Source organism: Lissotriton vulgaris, chromosome 5 (assembly GCF_964263255.1).
Source record: "Lissotriton vulgaris chromosome 5, aLisVul1.2, whole genome shotgun sequence".
NCBI lineage: Eukaryota > Metazoa > Chordata > Amphibia > Caudata > Salamandridae > Lissotriton > Lissotriton vulgaris.
In genome coordinates, this window is record NC_141693.1 from 102,326,813 (window position 1) to 102,352,193 (window position 25,381).

Here is a 25,381-nt window from a genome sequence, read left to right on the forward strand (position 1 = left end):
GGAGTCGGAACTTGCTCCCTGGATACCTGTCCTTCACGTACACTCAGTCTCTTTCCTGGATGTCTTGTTCTTTTGCCCGGCGCCGGAAGCTTGCATAGTCATTGGACCGGGTCCTGTTCGAGAGGGTCTTTTGCGGGTTCACGCGGTTCGGAGCCCAATCAGGATGACTGGGGATGGTGTCCCTGACCACTAGTCCGAGGGCGGAGGGATCTGGTGCCGCTTCCGTGGTTCGATGCGGTGTTAGCCGATACTCCGTCAGGAAACTATAGATCGCCCGTTCCAGGGGGGCTTCCTCTGCATGGGCTATCCTTATGACCTTGTTCAGTGTCCGCATGAATCTCTCTACCTCCCCGTTGGCTTGAGGCCAGCGGGGGGTTATCTTCCGGTGAAGGATTCCCCAGCTTTTGAGGTATTCAGCAAATTCTTGCCCCTGAAACGGCGGTCCATTGTCGGTTTTGACCTTCTCAAAGATGCTGTGGGTGGCTATGGTCTTCTCGAACTTGGCAATGACTTCTTTGGCTGTTTGAGTCTCTACAACTTCAACTTTTGGGTACTTGGTGAAGTCGTCTATGATGACGAGTACGTATCTCCCATCCGGTAGGTGTCCGAAGTCGGAGCTGACACACTCCCATGGCCTCTGCGGATTGTCTTCAGTGAGGACCGGGGGTGGTCGCTCGGGTTGCCCCGCCGCTTGGCACCATCTGCACGTTCTGACTACTTGTTCCACCATGGTGTTCATTTCAGGGAACCAAACTTTGGCTCGGAGTCTGCTCTTGATCTTTACCATGCCTTGGTGTCCTCGGTGGGCTAGCTCCACGGCTTGCTGGGTCAGACTTGCTGGCATCACTATCCTTGGGCCTCTCAGTAGGCATCCCCTGTTGTCAATGGACAGTTCTTCTTTTACTCTCAGAAGTGTTTCAAGTGATGCTTTGGCTTGTGGTGTTCTTTTGTTCAGGGAAGCCTGAATCGGCCGCCAGTCGTTGGATTGTAGGGCACTTGCTACCAGCTGTAGGACTTCATCAATCAATCAGTGACACTTATAAAGCGCGCTACATACCCGTAGGGTCTCAAGGCGCTGGGGGGGGGGGGGGGGGGGGGTTTGGTGCCGCTACTGCTCGAACAGCCAGGTCTTCAGCTTCTTCCTGAAGGAGAGGTGGTCTTGGGTCAGGCGCAGGTCGGGAGGGAGGGAGTTCCAGGTCTTGGCGGCCAGGTAGGAGAAGGACCTTCCTCCTGTAGTCGCTCTTCGGATGCGGGGGACGGCGGCGAGGGCGTGGTTGGCTGATCGGAGGTGGCGTTTGGGAGCGTAGAAGTTGACTCGGCTGTTGAGGTAGCTCGGGCCTTGGTTGTGTAGGGCTTTGTGTGCGTGGGTGAGGAGGCGGAAGGTGATTCTTTTGTTGACGGGGAGCCAGTGAAGGTCTCTCAGATGTCCGGAGATGTGGCTGGTTCGTGGGATGTCGAGGATGAGTCTGGCTGAGGCGTTCTGGATCCGCTGGAGTCTCTTCTGGAGCTTGGCGGTGGTACCGGCCTAGAGGGCGTTGCCGTAGTCCAGTCGGCTGGTGACGAGGGCCTGGGTGACGGTCTTCCTGGTCTCGGTGGGGATCCACCAGAAGATCTTCCGTAGCATGCGTAGGATGTTGAAGCACGCCGAGGAGACGTTGTTGACTTGCCTGGTCATGGAGAGGGAGGAGTCCAGGATGAAGCCCAGGTTGCGTGCATGGTCTGTCGGTTTGGGTGCGGTGCCCAGGGCGGGAGGCCACCAGGAGTCGTCCCAGGCGGAGGGTGAGGAGCCCAGGATGAGGACCTCCGTCTTGTCCGAGTTCAGTTTCAGGCGGCTGGTCGTCATCCACTCGGCTACCTCTTTCATCCCTTCGTGCAGGTTGGCTCTGGCGGCGGCGGGGTCGTTGGTCAGGGAGAGGATCAGTTGGGTGTCGTCGGCGTAGGAGATTATGCTGAGGTTGTGTTTGCGTACGATGGCCGCGAGGGGGCTCATGTAGACGTTGAAGAGGGTGGGGCTCAGAGATGATCCTTGGGGGACGCCGCAGATGACTTCGGAGGCCTCTGACTTGTACGGTGGTAGGCGGACTCTCTGTGTTCTTCCGCCGAGGAAGGAGATGATCCATTCCAGCGCCTTGTCCTGGATTCCGATGTTGCTGAGGCGCCGTACTAGGGTGCGGTGGCAGACCGTGTCGAATGCCGCGGAGAGGTCTAGGAGGATGAGGGCCGCTGTTTCTCCATTGTCCATCAGGGCTCGGATGTCATCGGTGGCGGCGATGAGGGCGGTCTCGGTGCTGTGATTGGCTCGGAAGCCGGACTGTGAGGGGTCGAGGGATCCGTTCGTCTCGAGGAAGGCGGCCATCTGCTTGTTGACGGTCTTCTCGATGACTTTGGCTGGAAACGGGAGGAGCGAGATGGGGCGGTAATTCTTGAGGTCGGTGGGGTCCGCTGTTGGTTTCTTGAGTAGAGCGCTGAGTTCGGCGTGTTTCCAGCTCTCAGGGAAGATGGTGGTGTTGAAGGATGTGTTGATGATGTCTCGCAGGTGGGGTGCGATGACAGCGTCGGCCTTGTTGAAGACGTGGTGAGGGCAGGGGTCGGTCGGTGATCCGGAGTGGATGGAGTTCATCGTGCGGATGGTGTCTTCGGTGCTGATCGGGGTCCAGGCGTGGAGGGTCATCATTCCGCGTGGCCTTAATGATCATCTCCAGGCTCATGGGTAGTGGTCTCGACCTTTCCAGCACGACTTTCACACACTCCTCGGTCTCCTCAGCGTCTTCTTTCTCCACTTTAGTGGCTGCGCGGGGGTGCCTGGAGAGGTAGTCTGCTGGGTTTGTTGCTCCAGGTCGGTACTCTACTTGGTAGTCATATTCCTGCAGTTGGAGGATCCATTTCTCGATTCTGGGAGGTGGTTTTGACACTGACCCTCTGAATAGTGGGATCAGAGGCTTATGGTCCGTTGACACTGTGAATGGGTGACCGTATACATAGATGTGGAAGTGTCTGCATGCCCAGTGAATCGCAATCGCCTCCCGCTCTATTTGGGAGTACCTTTGCTCCGTGTCTGTTAGGGAGCGACTTTCATAGGCAATGGGGGCCCATTCGTCCTTACTTTGGCGTTTAGATAGTACTGCTCCCAGGCCATATGGGCTGGCATTGACAGCTATGTTGGTGTCCTTCGCGGGATGATAGGGTCTTGTCCGCAGACAGCGCTGCTTTTGTATCTCGGAATGCCATTTCCTGTTCTTCGCCCCACTGCCAGGGGGTAGCGGATTTGGTGAGCTCTCGTAGAGACCGGGTGAGGTTTGATAGATCTCGTACGAACCTCCCGTAGAAGTTCACCATGCCCAGGAAGCTCCTTACCTCGGATATGTTCGAGGGGGCCGGTGCATCTTGCACGTCTTTTACCTTGTCCGGCTCTGGGGCTACCACTTGGTCAGAAAAGGTGTAGCCGAAGAAATTAATCTTGTTCTGGAGGAACTGTCATTTTTCACGGTGCAGTGTCAGGCCTGCATCCTTGATTCTCTGTAGCACCCCTCTCAGTCTCTGGTGATGTTCTTCGTTTGAGTTGGCATAGATCAGCAGGTCGTCACTGACGTTTAAGACCCCTGGGAGTCCGCTTAGAACCTCCCTGATGGTGTTCTGAAACACCTCGGCGGCACTTGAGATGCCGAAGTTGAGACGTCGGTAGCGTCTAAGTCCTACGTGGGTGGAGAACGTAGTTATATATCTGGAGTCCGGGTGGAGGGGCAGCTGATGATAGCCCAAGCGAAGGTCCATTTTTGAGAACCACCGGGCTCCATTTAGCTTTCCCAAGATTGCATCAATGGTGGGGGTTAGGTGTCTCTCTCTCTTGACTGCTGCGTTAGGTAACCGCATGTCCACGCATATGCGGACTTGGCCGGGTTGCTTCAGTTTGCGCGCTATCACGATCGGAGAAACCCACGGGGTGGGTCCGCTGACCTTCTCAATGATGCCCTGTCGTTCAAGGGCTTCCAGTTCTTCCTTGACCTTCTTCCTGAGGTGGAAGGCTATTCTTCGTGCCTGAGTGCGACTGGTTGGATCGACTGATCGATGTGCAGGGACACCTCCTTTCCTTTCAGGCATCCGATGCCTCGGAATATGTCCTCGAACTCCTCCAGTATGGTGTCTAATTCTCCCGTCAGCACTGCCATGGCAAACGATATCAGCCTGAGCTCCTCTGCTGTCTGCCCACTGATGAGCATGCCACTGCCCTTTTTGGTGACATAGACGGTCGTCGGAACCTTCAAGTTCTGGTGTTGGAGTTCAGTCTGGAAGCATCCTATTAGTGGAATTGGCGTTTTCTGGCCATATGCGAACACTCTAATCTTCGCTGCCCGCAATGGTGGTTTGGCGTTCAGTTGATTGTACATGTTTGCCGCCATTAGTTCAATGGAGGCTCCCGTGTCAATTGTGGCCCTCACCTCTTGCTGGTGGATCATGATGTGACACTTCGGGAGACGGCGCTTCTTCCGCTGTGGTTGGTCAATGGCGAGTACGTAATGGACGGGATAGTCGCTGGTGTCATCGTCCATGTCTTCGCTGTCCCGGTCTTCTCTTATGGCATGGGCTGCCTTCTTTTTGGACTTGGCTGACCTGCATACGGCCGCGAAATGGTTCATCCATCTGCATGAACTGCACCTTTTTCCCCGCGCCGGGCAGTCTTGGGCGCGGTGGGGCTGGCCTCCGCAGTATCCGCACTCCCTGCGCTTGTCTTGCGGCTTCTTCCCGCCATATTGGCGTACTTTCGGTTTGACGGCGTTGACTTGTTCTGCCGTGTTAACTTGCTCCGCCTTGGCGGGCCGGTGGAGAGCAGCCTCCATGTGTGAAGCTCTAGCCTGTGACAGTTCTTTGGAGCGTCCTAATTTCAGGATGTCTGCTAGAGGCTTTCCATCTTCTTGTAGGATTGTCACTCTCAGTTTCAATGAGTAGCATCCCTGTATTATCTGTCCACGTATTTCCTCCTAATCGTCGCGGAAACCACACGTGCTGACCAGTTCTTTCAGCCTGCCGTGGAATGCATCTAGTGACTCTTCTGCTCCTTGTCTCGCTTGGCGGAAAATGAACCTCACATAGTCTTTGCTGGCCATTGGCTCAAAGTGTGCATTGAGAGCATTGAGGAGTGTGAGGTAAGTTTTTGGGGTGGCCTCTACAATGGTTTTACAGATCCTATGGATGTCCTTCCCTCCTAAATGCAATAGCAGCGCTCTGCGGCGCTCCCTAGCTGTGCCTGCACCCTCAAAGTAGATATGCAAACGGTCTGTCCAATCCTTCCAGCGAGGCGCTAGGGATGCTGGGGCACCATCCACCACAAATGGTTCAATGGCGGGAATCGACGCCATGTTGGCACGTGAAAAGGCCTAGCTTCCGGCCTGGGTCACCCTCAGATGTGGCACTCCGGTTCCAGCTGGACACGGCCCAGCATGGGCTCTCTCACGTGTTGGGGTGGGGCGGGCTGTATGTGTGCAAGACTAATGACTAGTCGGGATTCCCCCGCGTTGGCACTGACCTTCCGCCCCTCAGCGCGATGTCCACCTGCCCTGACCTGGGCTGCAGTGCTGGAGTAGGCGGCACGCCTCCTCTGTTTGTCGGGCTTCACGCTGGAAGGCAGCTTCATCAGACCTGGGTATCAGCCTCGGCAATCGGAGCCACACGTGGCCACTCTGCGGCGCCTTTCGCTATGCGGGGACACACTGTCTCACACGTGGGGAGCGGCACACGATGCATTCTCCACTGCCGGCACTCACCATGGACCGCAATCACGGCGTAGGGGCTGCCGAATGGTGATGATATTGCTCCGCCGTGTGCTCACGGAATGCGGCGTAGGGTGAGTGTGCTCCGGGGGCACTGCATGGGCTCTTGGACCCTCGTCGCCAGTGTCATGTCCCTAGGCCGCAGGCACTTTGTGGATACAGCGCTGCGGCATGAACAAATACTCGGGACACGTTATTTAGTTTGTCGCGTGATCCGGACTAACTTCCCGGCCACTCCCGCTTTATTTTATATGCGAGCGCGTTACGTCACGCGCTCGCGTGTGCGCACCTTCTGGTGCGCGGCTAGCTAGACCGCTGACTTGCGGTCTCGAACATTACATTCCTGATCATTGCCCTACACAAGGTTTGTGGAGATTCCTGCTTTTTCTACATTTATGCGGTGGAATAGGTATCCCTACAAACTGGTTACACCTACGTGTGAGCGCCACCTGGTGCTCAAAGTGGTTGTGCCGTTTTCACACCTATTAAATTAAAAAACACTTTTCTTATGGTTATTAAACTGCAAGGATGTTGGCAATCAGTTTCTTTTCACATAAACCTATGTGTGCATTTGTCCCAATCTTAACGTGAAAAACCACATTTAGAAATCTTTAAACATACAGGTAGTAATTTTAGTATTTAGAGTAATTACAAGCTGTTCAGAAGAGAACTAGAAAGTTATCATGCACCTGCTCCTCACGCTTCCTTTGGCTTCCCTTGGCTGTGCAGTTCATGGACTTTGCACTCACCTTCGTGGGGTTTCCAGGGGTCTGTGGTCCTCAGGACAATGCACACAAACCCAGAACAGCAGTTGAATCTCCATTCTAAGTCTATGAGCTGTGTACTCTTCTGCATGCTGCTATGCCAGTTATCACCTGCTAAGGAAATTAGGGTTTTTGTAAATGGGCGTGCAACCTAGGTCTATGCTTGACTCAATAGATTTGTATGTGCCCTTGTGCAAACTATGGCCGACTGTCCCCTTGTATAATGTGACCCCTTCTATAATGCGCATACGATGAACGACACTTGGCGTGTCCACTTAGTATACGTGTTTTTATATTATCATTAAGAGCAATCATCTTTTTTGATGTTCTCAGATGGGATTCCCAGTCCTTGTCCTTTACTCTACCGGATTCGTTAACTTCGTGGGAAATTCAAGGCATTGGTATTTCTGACCAAGGTAAGCACATGCTGTGTTTGGGCCATGCAATGACTAGCAGTCAGCGACCATCTTTTTGCCAGAATTTGATCAGATTCCATTGGGAGTACAAGTAACTGTGTTAACGCCTTCTTATCAATGATCATGTATGTCACCACATGACCCGAGCTCCCAGGATCTTCTGCCCTATCCAGGTGAACAGTTAGAAACATTTTCTTTGACATGCATTTAGAATGAAACATTCACTGATCTTTACTTCCAAAGTGGTAACCTACATGGGAAGTGGAGGAGAGTGAGAGAGACATCTATCTTCGGGATGAGAGAAAAAGGAACAGTTGTTATTAAAGATACATTTGAAACGTCACAACACACACTGCATAATCTAGAACTCACATACATTTAATTTCACTCACACTCACTACCTAGAAGTTGCAAGTCTTGGGACATTATATGGTGACTGTCATTTTTTAGTATTATGTACCACTAAACTAGCCATGTATGGGAGTTCAAAACGGAGACAGTGACAGAACTGGGTGGCCTTAAGGCAGCTCAGGGTGGCAAGCTGCATCACATGTTCTCTCATTCATTAATTCTTCCATGCGCCTCTCGTGATTTTCTCTGTCCACTTGACTGCGCATATGTCACAAAAGTTGAGCATTTCACTCTGATCTGTCCATCAAATAGCGCTTTACCTAAATTACTTGAACACTAGGCACTCAGTACAAGACCGCTAGTAAAACATCACGATTCACCTGCTCCCAAAAGAGCCACATTTAAGACAAGAATGAAGGCAAAGAAAAGACTTAGGAAGCTCGAGCACTTTTTGAGCATAATGGTCGTGAGAGAAGAGAATTTCTAAGGACCGGATTTCCATAACTTTGAGATATCAGCATCAAAGAGCTAAACCTTGAGAGGACCGGATGGATAATGCAGCAGAAGGTAGATCACAGAAGAGCAAAAGCTTCTGTATCAATGTCATGGCTTGGTTCACATGGGCAAATATGCTCTGATAAATTCAGGAGAGCAAAGGAATGAAAACACAAGAACAATGTATGAAGAACAAAACTGAAAACAATAAGTGGTAAGGAACCACCGTGGACGGGTGAAGTATTGAGGGATGTGTGATATGTAACTAGGGCAAAACAGATTTGGAGTGCAGAATAGATTGTAGAGGCAAAGAGCACACTGGAGTTAGATTGAATAGCAATGCCCACACCAAACGAATCAGGAGGTTGGGTAATCAACATTATTGAAAACAGTAGACATATCTAATATCGCACAGTTAATGATCCCTTTGGTGAATAAAATTGCAGTTAACTAAAGTCCTAGGAAGACCTGCATTGCTGGCACTGGTCTGTGAACTGGGAGAAGTCCTGCTTGGCTCTGTTTTTTTAAAACAGATATATAAATATATATATATATATATATATATACACATTTTTTTTAAGTTACCTTGTACATATAGTTACAGTATCTGTAGCATGTAGGCATAGACATCCCCAACGCACATCATATCAAATCTCAAGTTTGGCAGTGAAAAGATATAACAAAGATGTGCATCATAACAAGGCAACCTCTCAGCCACAGGTGGAGAAATCATAGATGCATTGCTGAACATTTACCCAACGCGACCTACCAGCTCTTGTCACTCCTCCCTTCCCGCCGCCTCTTCCCTCCCGTGGTACCGTTAACATGCATCACCTGCACAGCTGCATGGACAGTGAGTGGCTCTCCCAGGCTACATCCCCCGTGTGTGCACATGCAGTGCTCTCTGTCATTTGACACACCAGTGTAAGTGGACTGCAATCCTGTGTGCCCTCCAAGTGGGGTCAAAGCAGAATTGAGCGGTGCCCTCCCTCATAATCAACAACCGACCCCTGTCACCACATTCAACCATTACTATTGTGGGTCTCTGGCGTTAGTATGCTATTCAGATGATCCAAATACTCTTCCCATTGCTCCATGAGAGGACATCTCCCATCGCGGGCTTTCGCATCTACCTTCACTGAAAGTTCCGCTTTGGACAAGTGGACCACATTTCTCTGCCACAGTTGGATAATAGGGGACATCACCGCTTTCCAACACATAACAATACGGTTCTTTGCGAGTACTAAAGCCAAGCCCTGGAACCAGCCAGCTACTTCGTCCGCTTTGTCACTGTTCCAGTGTTAAAGAGTCAACAAATGGGGTCCTGTGGTGGAGAAGCCTCGATCTCTGATATGCATTGAGTCATCTCCCACCAATAGTCGACAATCAGCGGACATGCCCATATCATGTGAAGGAAGTCTGTGTTAACCTTTTGGCATCTAGGACAAACCACTCTGGCACTCGTAAACATTCTCCCTATCCTGTCTGGAGAAAGGTCTGTATGATGTATGTAGTTGAATTGAGTAAAGCACAAACAAGCGCTCGATTGGATTCTCCTGATGGATCCAAGCCATCTCTTCAATATCAACTCCAGCAATACTATATCCAACTGTGCCTCCCACCACCCCTTAAAAGCTTGGATGCCAGCATTAATGGAGTCTTTAAGTAGAGCACCATAAATGCCAGACATTACCCGCCCGGTGCCAGCTGAAGCTACCATCATTTCACGGGGTCCTGCTGTAGGAAGTAAGTCATCATTGTACCCCCACAACCTGCTCGCTACTCCACGCAAAGCTGAATACAGCAGAATACAGCCCTGGGTCTAGACCACCTGGTCCTCAAATGTACGTCGTTTCCCATCTGACACCACATCGCTGAACATCATGTACCCAGCATTAGCAAAAGGGGCATATTTCAGTAACCCCTCCAGCAGTGGTTTAGCCCTAAAGTCAAAGCCTAACATGTTGCGCTCAGGGTCGATAGTGTCTCTTAGTCATCATAATGGCCACTGAAGTTGGGCAGTGGCGTAATATGGCTCATAGTTAGGCCCCCCCATCCTCCAATGTGGCATTGAAAGTGGCTATTGCTATCCGTTTCTTGTTTCCCCAAATGAAGGAGGCTAATAGTCATTGCAGATCACTAAAGAATAGCATCCTCAGCACTATCGGTAGTGCAGCAGACAAGTAAAGGAGTCAAGTGAGAATCAGGATTTTTGCTATGGACACTCCGTCCATGGTAGACAGGGGAAACTGTATCCAAAAGGGTAATGTCTGTCATATTGATGCTAATGCTTTCTACAAATTACCCTGTATGAGATCGTATTTAGTAAGATATATATTTATCCCTAATTATTTAATGGTGTCCTACCTTCAAGGCAAGGAGTCACCCCCATCTGAACTGCGCAGTAGTGTGTTGTATGTAACAGAGGGAACAAACATGACTTTCCCAAATTAATGCAGAGGCCAGAAATGCGCCCTACGTCATCCAGAACACTCCTTAACTCCAGAAAAAGTGATGGATCTGCCTTCAAATATATCAAGGTGCCTTTTAGAATATGTGTTGACCCTGTACCATTTACTGTAGGTGCCCAGCCCTCTCACATTCCACGTCATGACGCGATATTTCTGTTTCGCTATTTGTGTTGCTTGTGACGTGTTACCCCCATTTCAAAGCACAGGGTGGGAAAACTGTGTAGGAGTGGGCACCCAGAGCTAAATAAAACCAAATGAAGAAACAAGATAAACAATCCCCAAGAAACCTGCAACCTTGATCATCCCATCAATTGGACACAGCCAAACAGTGTCTTTAATAATTCCAGATGGTCCAACATCTTACAGTGCAGTTCGTGACTACGCCACCAGAGCTGCATAAACACCCCATCACACATTGACTCAGACGCTCATGTACCTCTACTCTGCTCCCCCTCTGTGCCAGAGAACCCCTCATTAAATAAAGCCACCAGAAAACAATATCTTGCTTAGGGGCACATAACATGTACATTTGTAAAGCGCACGTATCACCTGAAGGTCTCAAGGCGCTGAATAACAGATGTATATTGTTACTTAACTCAATGGTACTCATTTTATCGGCCTCGGATGGATGAAAGGCTGAGTGGATCCGCCGGGATTAGAACCTGTGGCCATGAGGTCGAACACAGGCCCCTACTGTCACGGTTTGCTCCTCCTCAGGATCAGGGTGATGCTAAAAGGGGTCCACCTCCTGATTTCCCCACACTCTGGTTAGCAAAACACACAGAGCGTAGAGGTAATCAAGCGAGGGAAAGGTAAGGGAAGGGACTGGAACGGAAGGGATAGCTGAAAAACAAAAGGAAAGAATTAAAGCAAGATATCCTGACTACTCTCGTTTCATTCTCACTAATGAATCACTACCTACCAAATAAATCAAGAGGTGAGCCCTTCCTCTCTGCCTTCCGTAGTTCCCAATATGGTTGCTTCCTAAAGACAGATCAAATATTACAGTTGGTCCACATGCACCCAGAATGTAACATCAAGTAGGCAGACAACCAGGAACATACCTTAATGCCCTTCCCTTTGAAACATAAAAAATGACACTCTCCAGTAACCCAAGTCGTCACTACTACGGAGTAAACAATAATCCACTGGAACTGAAGGATTTAGTATTGTTTGTTGAACGATACTTGTTCATCCAAAATGCGAATATCAAAAAGTACACAAAAGTATTCCTAGCTGGGCCCAACTAAACGGAACACAAATAGCAAAATCAAGTTTGTTATCTGGAACAAGTTCCTCCTCTTCCGAGGCTTACCGGCATGAAGAACAAAGTCCGAATGAAGCAAAGCTCTCCCCCTTCCTCGCTGTAGCCGCTAGCGATTTGGGCGAGTAGGCTACCAATTGTCAGTTTCTTTGTCCAACAAGGATTGCACAGAACTCCTAACGTGTCTTAATCGATACACGCCTCAGCAATCCCTTCCTCGCTGCAGCCGCAGGCGAGAAGGGTGAAAACAACGGAAGTTCAATGTAGTTTAGCCACCACTTGGCTAATTTCCAACTGGGACGCGTCACTGTTTATGACACGTTACTCCTTTTCCCGCCGCAGCCGCAAGCGGGAAAAAACACAAATACAAAAGACTTTTCGCCGGCACTTTCCTTCCGGTAACGAACTCCTCTAACTCTCAATTCCAAACAAGCAGGCTCCTCTGCACGGAACCAGTACGAGAACAAACAAGGTTCAGAATTGCAAATCACGTACAGCGCACCCTGGTGGTTGGCAGTGGGATATACCCTAAACTCCTCCTACTCCAGTTTGCATTCTGGGAGATGTAGTCAGGTAGGCGCCCTGTGGCAGATCATGACACCTACAGTGGATGCATTAGTCCACTGCACCACCAGACCCCGCTTATAGATGTGCTGTTATTTGGGTGAATAAAGGGCCACCACAGAGCTCCCCTGGGAGCTTGGTCACCTGCAATGTATCCACTGATCCCCCGTTTCCCCATCTAATTCCCTGCCATCCAAACCAGCCAATTCAGAGTGCTCCACTGCAGCCAGAACCTCTGCTCTGCCCATCAACACCTGTGTCTTCATCGACTTTCCCGGATGTTCCTGGTGGACCCCCGTCTACTCTACTGCTTCTGCCAATAATCCCCAAGGTCTGATGAAGAAGTACACTGAAAATATCCTTGTGTCTCAAGTCATGCCCACACCTCTTTTGAGGACAAGAAATGACCCATAGCTTTGACTAGTAAAAAGGGCATATTTGATTCCCATAGTGCAGAGGCGATGCTTTGCTTTCTGTGAAAATGCTGCAGATGTTTGTGCACTTCCACTGTGTTGTCTGGAAACATTGTAACAGTACTAATATTGACAGTCCCTTGATCTAGGAAACTGAACAGTCTCTCCACTACTGGCCATGGCGTTGTCCCTGGTCCAGTAAGGCAGTTCGATACTCTATGTGCTCTTTCCACTGAAACCAGTGCAGATGTCTTGCCCCCTACCACTCGTTCAGATAGCTAGACCTAGGGATATAAGTCCATGCTTAGCTCCTCAACACCTTCAGGGAACCCTAGCACCCTGTTATTATTCCTCCTAGAACATCCCTCTGCATCAGAGCAATTCGAGTTGGTGGTGTTGCTCAGCTACTGAAGGGTGCATACCCACCAGTTCCTTTTCTACATTGCACTTATTTTATCCTTTAGTTTCTTGTGGTCCTTTCGGAAGAACACCACATCAATAAAGCATCCAATATTTGTTCCAGGGAGGCTTTAAGACTACTGACAGTGGTCAGTAGTGAAGCATATTTCTCCATATGATCTTGTAGGAGACGCTCAACCGACGTTCATGGGGGTGGTTGTCCATGGTCCACTGCGGGGCGCAGCGTCATCTGCGGTTCTTTACCGCCTTTACAGGTCTTCACTTTGGCTATGGTGATGGTCCGACATACTGGGTATTGCACACCCAGATTGGTGCCAGGCAGCGTTCTGTGAGTCTGATGTGTGTCTGTGTCCCTTATGCATTCCCACAGCACTGAGCAGCACAGATCCACTCATTGACCTTGGATCCCAGGCTTTGTGATTCCTGTAGGATGTATGACGTTACAACGCATACTTTTACAATGCATACCTTTACAATGCATTTTTTACAACGCAACATACATTACAACGCATTCCATTTCAACGCATGCCATTACAACGAATTTTTAAAAACTACCTTTACAACGCATTCCATTACAACGCATACTACCTTTACAACACATACCATTACAACGCATACCATTACATTGCATGTAGGGTAAGTGTTGGATAGTGTAGGGGTAAAAATTACTATTCTAACTCCAGGGGGTGCAACAGTAGGGTAAGTTTTGGATAGTGTAGGGGTAAACATTCCTATTCTAACTCCAGGGGGTGCAACAGTAGGGTAAGTGTTGGATAGTGTAAGGGTACAATGTGTTGTGATGGTATGCGTTGTAATGGTATGCATTGTAATGACTGCGTTGTAATGACATGCGTTGTAGTGGTATGCGTTGTAGTGTCATGCGTTGTAATGGTTGCGTTGTAATGGCATGCGATGTAATGGATGTTGCATTGTAAAAGTTTCGTTGTAATGGTAGTGCGTTGTAAAAGTTGCGTTGTAAAGGTTGTTTCCCATTCCTGTACTTTCCATGGGTGAGCACCACCTGGAAGCCGTTGCTGTGATAACAAGCAGTTCACTTTCAATTCCCCCTTATTGGCCCAGTTCCTCTCTAGGGGCTTTGGAGTTGTTCCCCCCAGCCCACTGTACATCATCAGCAAGCCTCATGTATATCTGGGTTCCTCTGTAGGCTGCTGTTGCAGGAGCATCTGCCCAATCTACAGCAGGGCACCACAATTGTTCTCCGGTGCGTTTGTAGTGCCCCCTTGATTCTGGCCCCACTCAAGGCCTGTCCGGGTCGACTTCTGAGGAAATGTTTGATTGATACGCAGCTGTCTTGCACTGGCCGGAGTTTATCCTAAGCCGCTACTCATGGCAAGTCATGTTTTGCAACCCTCTGCCCCAAGCCACGGCCTCCTGACAAGCACATGTTGGGATCTCCTCACCCCCACTGTCCCAATACTCTGCAGGGGCCCAGCGTAGCAAGTAGGTGAGATCTTGGTCTGCCGTGTGTGCTCTGGATGCCCAAGCAATGGATCTCTCCTGTTGGATCTTTTCATCCTCAGGGCTCGCCTCTGTTCAGGGCTCGGCTAGGCCTCCCACAGGTCAGGTGATTAGAGCAGTGAGGCCGCGCTCAAGTCGGTTCTACCTCCAGCCCGTGATGCAGAGCAAAATGGTAGCCCCTGGGCCCATGGTACACTGGAGAATGGTCTTGTGTAGGCCGCCACCCTGTTGTTAGCATGGTCCAGCGCTTATCAGCTGCTTTGGCTCCGAGGCTCTCTCCTCAGAAAATTCCATTAACAACAAATATATACCTCAATGTTTCTTGAGGTAGATGTGTGGGTCTTCCATGTGTGTGTGTGATGGGTCGTTAAGGCTAGGTAATAATCAATTTGAATTTGAAGCAGGAGAAAAAATGTTGAATGTTCCAACGAAATGGCTGATCAGTTTGAAACAAGGGCAGAAAACCTCTGTAAGTGATGATCGTAGCTTCACTTTAGCCACTGCTGGCATTTCCTATTTCTAAAGACCTCTGCAATAACTTTCAAACAAACAATGTCCTTTTCCTTGTTTCTTATAAACACATTATATAATATATATATATATATATATATATATATATATATATATATATATATATATATATATATATATATATATATATATATATATATATATATATTACTGATTGAGTAAACATGTGATCATTTTATACTCAGCTTTAACAGCAGTGAATGATGTATTCATTATAGTCTCATAAAATAACCATGTTCTGTTAACTCATAAATCATACGTTCTTTGTGTTAATGCTGTAGTCCATATTCACAAGTTCCTTTGACATAGGGTTTTTGTTATGTTTAGTGAATCTTGGCTCATGTCCCCAATTAACGTGATATGTATAACCAATGTATATACAATGTGTGCAATTTAAATGTTACATGTAAAGCATAGACAATGGGCACACATTACATAGTAACAAGTTCCATAAAACACCAACAAGACTCTATTCTTTAATTCTGCCAATAAAATCCGAAATCTCAGTGTTTATCAAACATATCCATTTCTTACATTCTACTGGTGACCTAATAAGTCCTGTAGTAGTTCCAAAATCAGCCTGAAGTGTGCCACCCCTGATAATACTCACCCAAGTAGTCATTAATTTATTTCTCAGTAGACTAGATACAATCAAGTATACATTGTGTGGCAAATGCAGGAGTAGATACAGCACTTCATCCTGATTTGGACCATCTGTCTGTTTGGTATCCATATTGATAATTACAAAGTATAAAACCAGTGCTGGACCTTTAGTAAAGAAGGAAGGCAAAATGAGCATACTATGTTTAGTCCCCATTAAAGGCACTGCAAATCAAATCAAAGATTCTAGGCTTGGAGTAGAAGCAGTTTTAATAGAGGGTCAAAATATTGTTGTTGAAATGGCAGCTTATTTTTAAAGAAAAGTATCTGTTTGTGCATAAGATACATTTGCAAAATATTGTTTTTTTTCATTTGCTTACAAGGTGGCTCAGTGAGCAATGCACTATCTGTTGAAATTTCCCATACTCTGTAGGCCATCGGGTCTGTCCTTGCATGGCAAACTCGGGCTTCCATCTTTCCGAGGTTGATACACTAAGCACCATTACATTAGGTAATAGTGCACCTGTTATTTACAGTGCTCATACAGAAGCATTATAAAGCATTCTATAAAAAAACAAGCTATCACACTATAAAAACAATAGACCCACAGTATACAGTAATGATAACCCCTCAAAAAAGGAAGCACCCTACCCCTTTGTAAAAGCTTTCATTGATGAATCTTAAACATCCAGGGCAGATTTATCAACAGTTCACACAGCACAGTAATCCACCTTGCTGCACTGCGTGAAAGGGAAAGGGCAGGAATGTGCTAGATTTAACACGATACGGTGCATCCTTGCGCTGGCGCACAATGTGCTGCCTAGCGACAACTCAGGCACCTTGCACGAGGTACAAGGGTGCCTGTGTTGCACAAAGGGACATCTTCAAGTGCAAAAACAATCCTCTGAGGCATTTTCCTCTTTTTGTGTGTGCTGCAGAATGCAGCAGACAAAGAAAGAGGAAAGAATGAGGAGAAATAAAGACATTTCTCCTCGTTATGCCTCACCTGGGGAGGTGTCGCATTTTGACGCATTCCCAGGTCTACTAGTAATGGAAAATGTAGGAATGCGCCGAAGTCCACGGATGGATGCGTGGGAACATACACGCCCCACCTGTGGAACACTTCCCTGGGGCAGAGTAATGCAAAGCAGTGATTTGCGCGGCATTCCGGTACTCTGGACTTTCAAGCCAGGCAGGGCCATGCAAGGGGGCACTGTGCGGCTTCATAAATCTGATTTAGGAGTTACGCCGCCCTTGCGCCCCCTTGCGCCTTCTTGAGTGGCTCAAGAGTGATGCTACTTGTTGATAAATCTGCCCCCCAAAATTACAATTATATGCAGAATTGCGACCTAAATGTAATCCAAAATTATATACTCAAAAAATTGGTAAAAGGATGTGGGGGCCACGAAGCAAAGAGTATGAGGGGGGTCGGGTTGGCACATTGCTTAGAATGAGTCTTCATTTTGTTTTGCCTTCAAGAATTATTAAGTAGCCCTATCAAACATGTATTTTAGTTTACTTTTTCCAGAGCAGTTGAATGAAAGTCAGAACAGTGTATTATTATGATTTTTTCCACTAAAATGCACTTTCATAGCTCCTCCTATTCGTGTGGCTCTCTAAAGGTTGGTTAAAATCAGGCAGTGGTTGGGTTGTGTTGGATTCTGAGGCCCTCATTGCATGGGTTGTAATAAAATTAGGTGATAGTTCCATATGGGGACTTACCAATACCGTGGGGGTATGTTTTCTTAGTGTAGTACTATTCACATCATTCTGTGTTATGCATCTCGGAGTAAAGAGGCTACTGCAGCAGTTACATATGTTTTGAGTCCAAAACTTGGAATATTATTTTTCCGAAGTACACATTTTGCCTGATTGTACCTGTAGGGGACTTGTGCAAGAAAAAAAGTGAAATTTGTTCACTACTTGTAATCACAATTATGGATGGGAGTTGTTTATGCTAACTCCTTGGCATATTCTATCAATGGCTATTTGAGGATTATGGCTATTTAAGGAATGTAGGTGGGATTGGGAATTATAGCAGATGGTGGGGGTATCATTTAGCTGGTTCCATACATAAGAGCTGTTGAGTGTTTCAGCCCAAATGTGTCCGATGATGTTAGGAACCCCTGTGCCTGCATGCCTGTGCATTTTCTCACTCCATAAAGAATCTTCTGTGTCCAGGACCACATCTTGGATCACTTTCACCACGTAGTAGATAATGTGTGGTGCTGCTCTACATGACTTTTCTCATCATGATAAAAAGAATGCTTCCCACGTGTGGCCAAGTTAACTGAAATGCTAGGACCTGGCGTCAAATTGCGAGTAAACAAGTGCTTTAATCTTTCCTGGTTTTAGTCCTCCTTCTCTTTCTCCTGCAGGTCTCTGTGTGGCTGATCCGGTGAGAGTGGAGGTGTTTAAAGATGTCTTCCTCAACGCGCACATGCCTTACTCGGTTGTCCGTGGCGAACAGATTGAGCTGATTGGATCTGTTTATAACTACAGAGACTCCAGAGTTAGGGTAATCAGTTTTTATTTTCTGAAAAACAACTTTCCTAAAAAATGGTAGAGAGGTGTCCTGAGTAATGCTTTTAATATCCCTTTCACATCTACGTACTCGGGCCCAACCTGGATCATGGTTCACTGTTGCAATGTTGGGTATAATATTGTGTTATTTGACTTTGGGTCTGCAGGCCAAGCAGACACATCCTTGCTACTAGTGGAGTGTTCTGCCTAATTCTTACTTAGCTCTTTTCCACAAAGTATACCTGGACCTATCTTAAAATGCAGATTCCTTATTAAACGAGGTTACACAGTGGTAAGGGATTCCCCACCAAGAGACAAGTAGCTTCCTGCTCAGCTTCCTTAAACATCTGATCTAGAGTCTCCACCTCCCACCTGAAAACAATGATTTGTAAATGGAAATTTCAGCGTCGTAGCGGAAAAACAATATGTTGCAAAAGTTGATGTAGGCGAGCCGTGCAGCACAATAGAAAGGCGCGAGGCCGCCTTGTTAAATTTGAAGCATGGTATGTTTAACTGTAAAACATTTACAGGGAGTGAGATGATGAACCTAATCTAAAGTAACTCCAATTCGCAAAATACAATTAAAAAGTCAACATTCCAGCACAGACCCTCATCCAGGCTAGGCTGTAGCACATACATACAAAAGAACATGCACAAAGGAACATGTTGTAAGTTTTTGTTTGTGCCAGTTGACATAAGGATGCCAATCAGGGGAAGGTTCAATTGATCTTCAGAGGGCATTAATCCCTGTTCTTTTTTGAGGAACAACAGCACTCAAGAGCATGTGTAGAGACATCAGCGACAGACTGTAGGTGGTTTCACAGACATTTATCATCCACAGTGCAAAAGGCTACTGATATAAATGAACGTATCAGAAGAATCTTGGTCATTGAACAGGATTGGTTTAGTCTCCAATCTGGAGGAGAACCAGATTGATGTCAACCCAACATGGCTCTGTCGCAAGACATTTTTGAAAGCCGCTAGCAAATACATTTTCAAGAAACTTGGATAATCAGGGTATTCAGGTATGGGCCAAATTCTAAAGTCCTAAACGTGTGGTTTATGGTTTGTTTCTGAAAGACAAAAACACGCCGGCCCGGGCTCCATAAGATGGTAGTGTGGCCAGAATTGTTATTTTGCTGAAAGTGGTCCTACTTTGTCACAGACAGCAGTTTTGGGGGAAATTCAAAGTCAGTGCAGAAACGTGGCAGCTCACTGAGCTGGAAACTATCCCCCAAACTTCCTCTCACTACCCCTCCTATAGAGGTGGTAGAACTGCTCATTTTCCATTGGCCAAGCCTCAGCTGGCTCAACCAGCACATCACTCAACACAGATATATGGTCTAAACAGCACTCCAAGAACCGCTGTGTTTAAGTCGGACCTTCAAATGCAGTTTTTTCCAGTTTTCATTAGGCATGCAAGCGAAGACAGTTGTAAAGCTAAAAGAAAACTCCTAGTGTGTCAGGGCGTTTCTTAAAGAAACAACTCCCTGCTGATCAGAACACCCACTATTGCAATTTTGTTGACAGTCTTCCTGCAGTATGGGTGGAAGCACTTTCTGTAAATATTCCCTGCCAGTACATCAGGGAACTCTAAATATGAAGTGCCTTCTGCTCCTAGGTCTGCTGCTGATGGGGAAGCGAAGGTGGGGTCTCCACCACCCTGCGGCTCAGTGGCCAGCATGCTGAAGTCTAGGTTGCACCGGAGAGCTCCTTAACAGTTGACGTTAGGGTAACATTTGATGTTATATGATGAAAAAAAAAGAAATGTACTAGTTAACCATCAGTGAAGGCATAGTGAATGCATACCAAAGAGTAACAAGAGAATAATAATAAGCACCTTTGTGGTAATAATTGTAGCTATGTAGAAACTGATTATTGTAGTCTTATTAAACCCCTGGTACCTAGTAAATACACATCATTAGGGTAGATCATTCTGTTACTCAGTAGGTTAGTGTGGAAAGGAGATGATTTACAGCAATGAAGCAATATCCTCAAACAGCTATTCAAAATGTCACATGATTGCTATACATATACTTAATATTTATAATTCACAGTTCCTACTTTATAATCACTCACAATTGCCCTCTAAGTTTAGAGTTGTTTCATATTAAATAAACTGCGCTCATTGCACATCTTGTGTATTGCAAAGTAGTAGCTACATAACGGCTGATTAGGGCTTTACCTCTACAACACACACGCGTGAGCGTGACATCTTGCTGGTGGGAAGCATATGAATAAGCAAGTGGCATAGAAGGGACTTTTAGTTGCTGTATGTGTGGTTCTGCTGCAAGGTATAGTGGTTACCTCATCCATAGTGTGAGAGAACAGGCCTTTGGAAGGTAAACGGGCATGCACCTTCAAGTAGTCTCTCTACACTCCATACAGGGCTGTATGTCTGCCTCAGCAGCCTGCCTGAATCCTAACAGAGCCGCTTGGGGCCAGAGGAGGGATTCATATCGACATCATGTCTCCCATTTTGTGCCTAATTCCCAGTTGTCTTATAGCACATTCTGGGCCCAATTCACAAAGGGACTTACATGTAGTAAAGTTATGAGTGCAGAGTCAGAGACTCATAGCTTTACTACGGGAGACGACCATTACAACGCGCTCTTTACATCACGATACCTTTGCGATGTGGTCATCACAACTCAAGTCGTTACAACGACTTGGGCTGGATGGCACTATATACTAAGGAATAGTATGATTTACTATTCCAACACCTTCCCTACTGTTACGTAGCCTGGAGTTGGAATAGTAAATCATACTATTCCTAAGTCCAGCGCCTTTAGCGCAAGTCGTTGTAACGACTTGCGTTGTGTTGACCGCGTTGCAAAGGTATCGCGGTGTAAAGACCGCGTTGTAACGTTGTACATCCTTTACTACATGTAAGTCCCTTTGCAAATCAGGCCTTCAGGGTTTATTGCTGAGACAGTAAAGTCCCACCGCCTTCATGGTTTCTTTTCAATGGGGCTTTGCTATGGGAATGCCATCCGATGTAACTTGTAACTATGATCTGATACTCCTCATGTAAAGCGCTCTGATAGATCCGGGTCTAGCCAGCGCTATATAAAACCTTTAAAATAAATAAATAAATAAATAAATAAATCTCAAGAGATCTCAAGTTGCCCGTCTGGATAGCTGGTTTGGCAAAGATAAGTGGAGGCTATAGAGGAAGCTGCCAGGTAATGCCAGGTAATACTATAGATTGGTAAGCATGAGCACTCACAATATGCCACTCTCTCTTCCAGGCGTGCATCACAATGGCAGTGGGTGAGGAAGTCTGTTTATTCAAAGGCCTGTCCTCCAAAGTAAAAGGGATCCAGACCACCTCTTGCAGCTATTCATATCTTCAGGCCTCCTCCGTCACCGCAGTGAAGTTCAAAATCCTGCCCCTGGAACTTGGGCTGCACACCATCAACTTCACACTCAACTCTGAATATGGACATGAAATTGTGGTGAAAACATTGAGGGTCGTGGTACGTATGGATGATATCATTAATTTTTTGAGGAGAGATGTCTTTATTTGTTTTTTTCAAAGTGGGATCAGAACATTGCTAAATATTATAAGAGGGTGATGAGAGTTACTGCCTGGTCCTTTTCTATTCGTTCTCACTTTAGGTATGTTATAGTAGGTGACACTGGCTTTGCTACTGGTCAATATATACATTTACATTTGAGTAAGATGCTCCTGACATTTCAGCAAATACTTGTTGACTGAACTATTCAAAGTTGCTTTCTACCTTAACCAGAAGGGGCAGCTATTTCTGCTCCCCCTTCTTACGGTTTACACACCAACACAGGATTTGAGGTCGTTGGGCTCTGCCAAGGTGGTTGTGCCCAGGGTGCGGAAGGCTCGAGCTGGAGGGAGATCCTTCGGCTTCCTGGCGGCTAAGGCATGGAACGAGTTGCCTGCGGATCTTAGAACCTGCTTGTTGGAGTCCTTGTTCTGTAAAAATTTAAAAACCTGGCTCTTCCGACACCCTTTTGGTAGCCGGTAGTAATACTCCTTGCCCTATTTTTTCTGTTAGCCTATGCGCAGGATGGGCGGTAGCTCAGGACAGTCGCTGGAGGCTGATGATGTTCTAGCGAGGGGACACTCCGTTGGAGTAACCAAGCGCTTTAAAAGCTTAATAATAATAATAATAATAATAACTCACCAGAAATCAAGGGTTACGCTAGAAGAACGTAGGACGATGACACAGCCCTTTGAACTGGATTTCCACATCCTTTGCCTGTCTGCTGTCAACTCTTCTAATGCTCAGAAATAACAGAAAGGCGGCAACAAGTCCATTCGTTGACATGTACAGTAAAGTAGGTCTATTAGGCTCTCTTGATTGCACTGCAGTAGCCTCTCCTGTGTATCCTATCTCTTGATTGCTCTGCGGTAGCCTCTCCTGTGTATCCTATCTCTTGATTGCTCTGCGGTAGCCTCTCCTGTGTATCCTATCTCTTGATTGCTCTGCGGTAGCCTCTCCTGTGTATCCTATCTCTTGATTGCTCTGCGGTAGCCTCTCCTGTGTATCCTATCTTTTTATTGCTCCGCGGTAGCCTCTCCTGTGTATCCTATCTCTTGATTGCTCTGCGGTAGCCTCTCCTGTGTATTCTATCTCTTGATTGCTCTGTGGTAGCCTCTCCTATGTATCCTATCTCTTGATTGCTCTGCGGTATCCTCTCCTATGTATCCTATCTCTTGATTGCTCTGCTATAGCCTATCCTGTGTATCCTGTCTCTTGATTGCTCTGCGGTAGCCTCTCCTGTGTATCCTATCTCTTGATTGCTCTGCAGTAGCCTCTCCTATGTATCCTATCTCTTGATTGTTTCACGGTAGCCTCTCCTGTGTATCCTATCTCATGATTGCTCTGCAATAGCATCTCCTGTTTATCCTATCTGTTAATTGTTCCTCAGTAGCCTCTCCTGTGTATCCTATCTCTTGATTGCTCTGCGGTAGCCTCTCCTATGTATCCTATCTTTTGATTGCTCTGCGGTAGCCTCTCCTGTGTATCCTATCTCTTGATTGCTCTGCGGTACCCTCCCTTGTGTATCCTTTCTCCTGAATGCTCTACAGTAGCCTCTCCTGTGTATCCTATCATCTCTTGATTGCTCTGCTGTAGCCTCTCCTGTGTATCCTATCTCTTGAGTGATCTGGTGCAGCCTCTCCTGTGTATCCTATTTCTTGATTGCTCTGCGGTAGCCTCTCCTGTGTATCCTATCTCTTGATTGCTCTGCGGTAGCCTCTCCTGTGTATCCTATCTCTTGATTGCTCTGCGGTAGCCTCTACTGTGTATCCTATCTCTTGATTGCTCTGCGGTAGCCTCTCCTGTGTATCCTATCTCTTGATTGCTCTGCGGTAGCCTCTCCTATGTATCCTATCTCTTGATTGCTCTGCAATAGCATCTCCTGTGTATCCTAATTTCTAAATAGCTCTATGGGAGCTTTCCTGTGTATCCTATCTCTTGATTGCTCTGCAATAGCATCTCCTGTTTATCCTATCTCTAAATAGCTCTATGGTAGCCTTTCCTGTGTATCCTATCTCTTCATTGCTCTGCGGTAGCCTCTTCTGTGTATCCTAAGGTTGGTTTTATGTTCTTCAGTCTTCGACTTGTGCCTTTGCTGTTTCAATGTTCGATTAACAGGTATTGTTAAGGTTATGGTTAAGTAGAAAGTCTGGTAATTAATAGGTGATCTATGTTGTAAATTTCATAGAACCTCAATACAGTGACTACAACTGAAAACACTAGCCAGACAGACAGCATATTCAGCAAGTTTTGAAAGTGCAAGCAGGGATATTTGTAGTAAACAGCCAGAGCTCAATTCATTCAACTTTGGTTACACGTCTGCGAAGTGCAGTCGCAGTTCCATGCAGAACCTGCATGGATGGGGGAACCAGGGAGTGAAAACACTGCACCTGTAGTTTCAGATGGCCCTCCTTGCATAACAATGCAGCAGGCATGACAAGTTTTCTTTTGCCTTAACTTTCTCCTTTTGATAGAAAGAAAAGGCTGTGTATATTAAACCAGTGGATGAAAAACTAGACACAACCCTTTGACAAACCTGTCTGGTCATCGGAAGAAATGAAGAAACACCTCAGAGCCCTCACTAGTGCGGTAGGGCACAGAGTGAGAGACAGATCCATGGCTCTGTCATTCACTGACAGCAAACCTGGCCTGATTTTCAAGAGAGGGACCGGGCTCCCCCCACGGCTGAGTGTCTGAATATATCCGTCTGAGGGGAGGTGTCTTCGGAGTCCCTGGACCTCCTAGCACCCTCCCAAAAGTTGCTCGCGGACACATGATCATGTTGTCCACAGAGGGCACCTTCATTAGTTGAGCCTCTGCAGAACATGACCATGTATGATGTAGGTCAAGTGAGCAGCCAGGGCAGTCCCCTCAGGTGGTCGCAGTAGCATGTAGAACAAAGAATGCAGTGATCAGTACAGCCTTAAGATCAATGCATACTAATATCATTAGTACATCAATGTAGTCAAGATAGTAATTAAATCAATTAGTAAGAACACTGTATAGCTTGTGCGTTGCCTAAGCAACCAAAACGGTTAATGTGATCCAGTTGCAGAAAAATGAGGAGTGCAAGAAATGAAAACAATCTCAGGGGTCTAAGTTTCTAACTCTTTCTTGTTCTTCTTGACTATACTGGTTGTGGGATTTTCAGCAGATGACTTAAATTCTGTTTTCCTAACATTGTACATTTGTGTATTACCAATATGAAACGAAGCTATAACTGTTCTAATTACATGTTCATACCTCTTTCTATTGAATGCTGTTTTCCAGTCTCAAATGGACCTCACAGACTTCATTGTCCTAAGTGGTAGCTCGTGCTTTATTGAATTTTTCCTGCCATATTTATATTAGCTGTACAGCGCTCTGCTGCTTCTCTGAGCTGGGTGTGTTCTGTATGAAATATAAAAAATCAGGCCCTGGTGTTATTTCTCAAACTGCTGTACACATCTCTGTTCCATATAGTGTAATGGTTAAAGCCATCTCTTTTATAATATCTAACCATGACTTTTGTTTGACTTTAGCCAGAAGGCGTAAAAAAGGAGAAGCTGACTGGATTCTCCCTGGACCCACAAGGAGTTTATGGTATGGACCAAAGTTAGATTTTGCACATTTATAGGTACATTCTCTTCTAACACCAAAGGTCCTATTCCAATTCCGGCCGGAAGGGCTCAGAACCATGTTCGGAGCCCTTTCGACCGAATCGGAACGTGTCGGACAGATTTCTTTCCGACTGAGCCATTCCGATGGGCTCGGTTGGAAAGGAATCCGCCTCGGATTTCCGGATGGCCTACGACTGGCTCGGAGAGC

General features: G+C 46.8%; 1 protein-coding gene across 2 annotated transcripts in view; it reads left to right on the forward strand.

Moving 5' to 3' along the window:
* Positions 1 to 25,381, forward strand: part of C5 (complement C5) — a 352,588-nt gene that overhangs the window by 199,423 nt on the left and 127,784 nt on the right. For both annotated transcript variants that reach the window (XM_086920988.1, XM_086920987.1), the window contains 4 exons: positions 6,863 to 6,945; positions 17,912 to 18,051; positions 21,308 to 21,535; positions 25,096 to 25,156. In XM_086920988.1, coding sequence (XP_086777114.1) covers positions 6,863 to 6,945; positions 17,912 to 18,051; positions 21,308 to 21,535; positions 25,096 to 25,156 — 512 coding nt within the window. The remainder of the gene's footprint in view (positions 1 to 6,862; positions 6,946 to 17,911; positions 18,052 to 21,307; positions 21,536 to 25,095; positions 25,157 to 25,381) is intronic.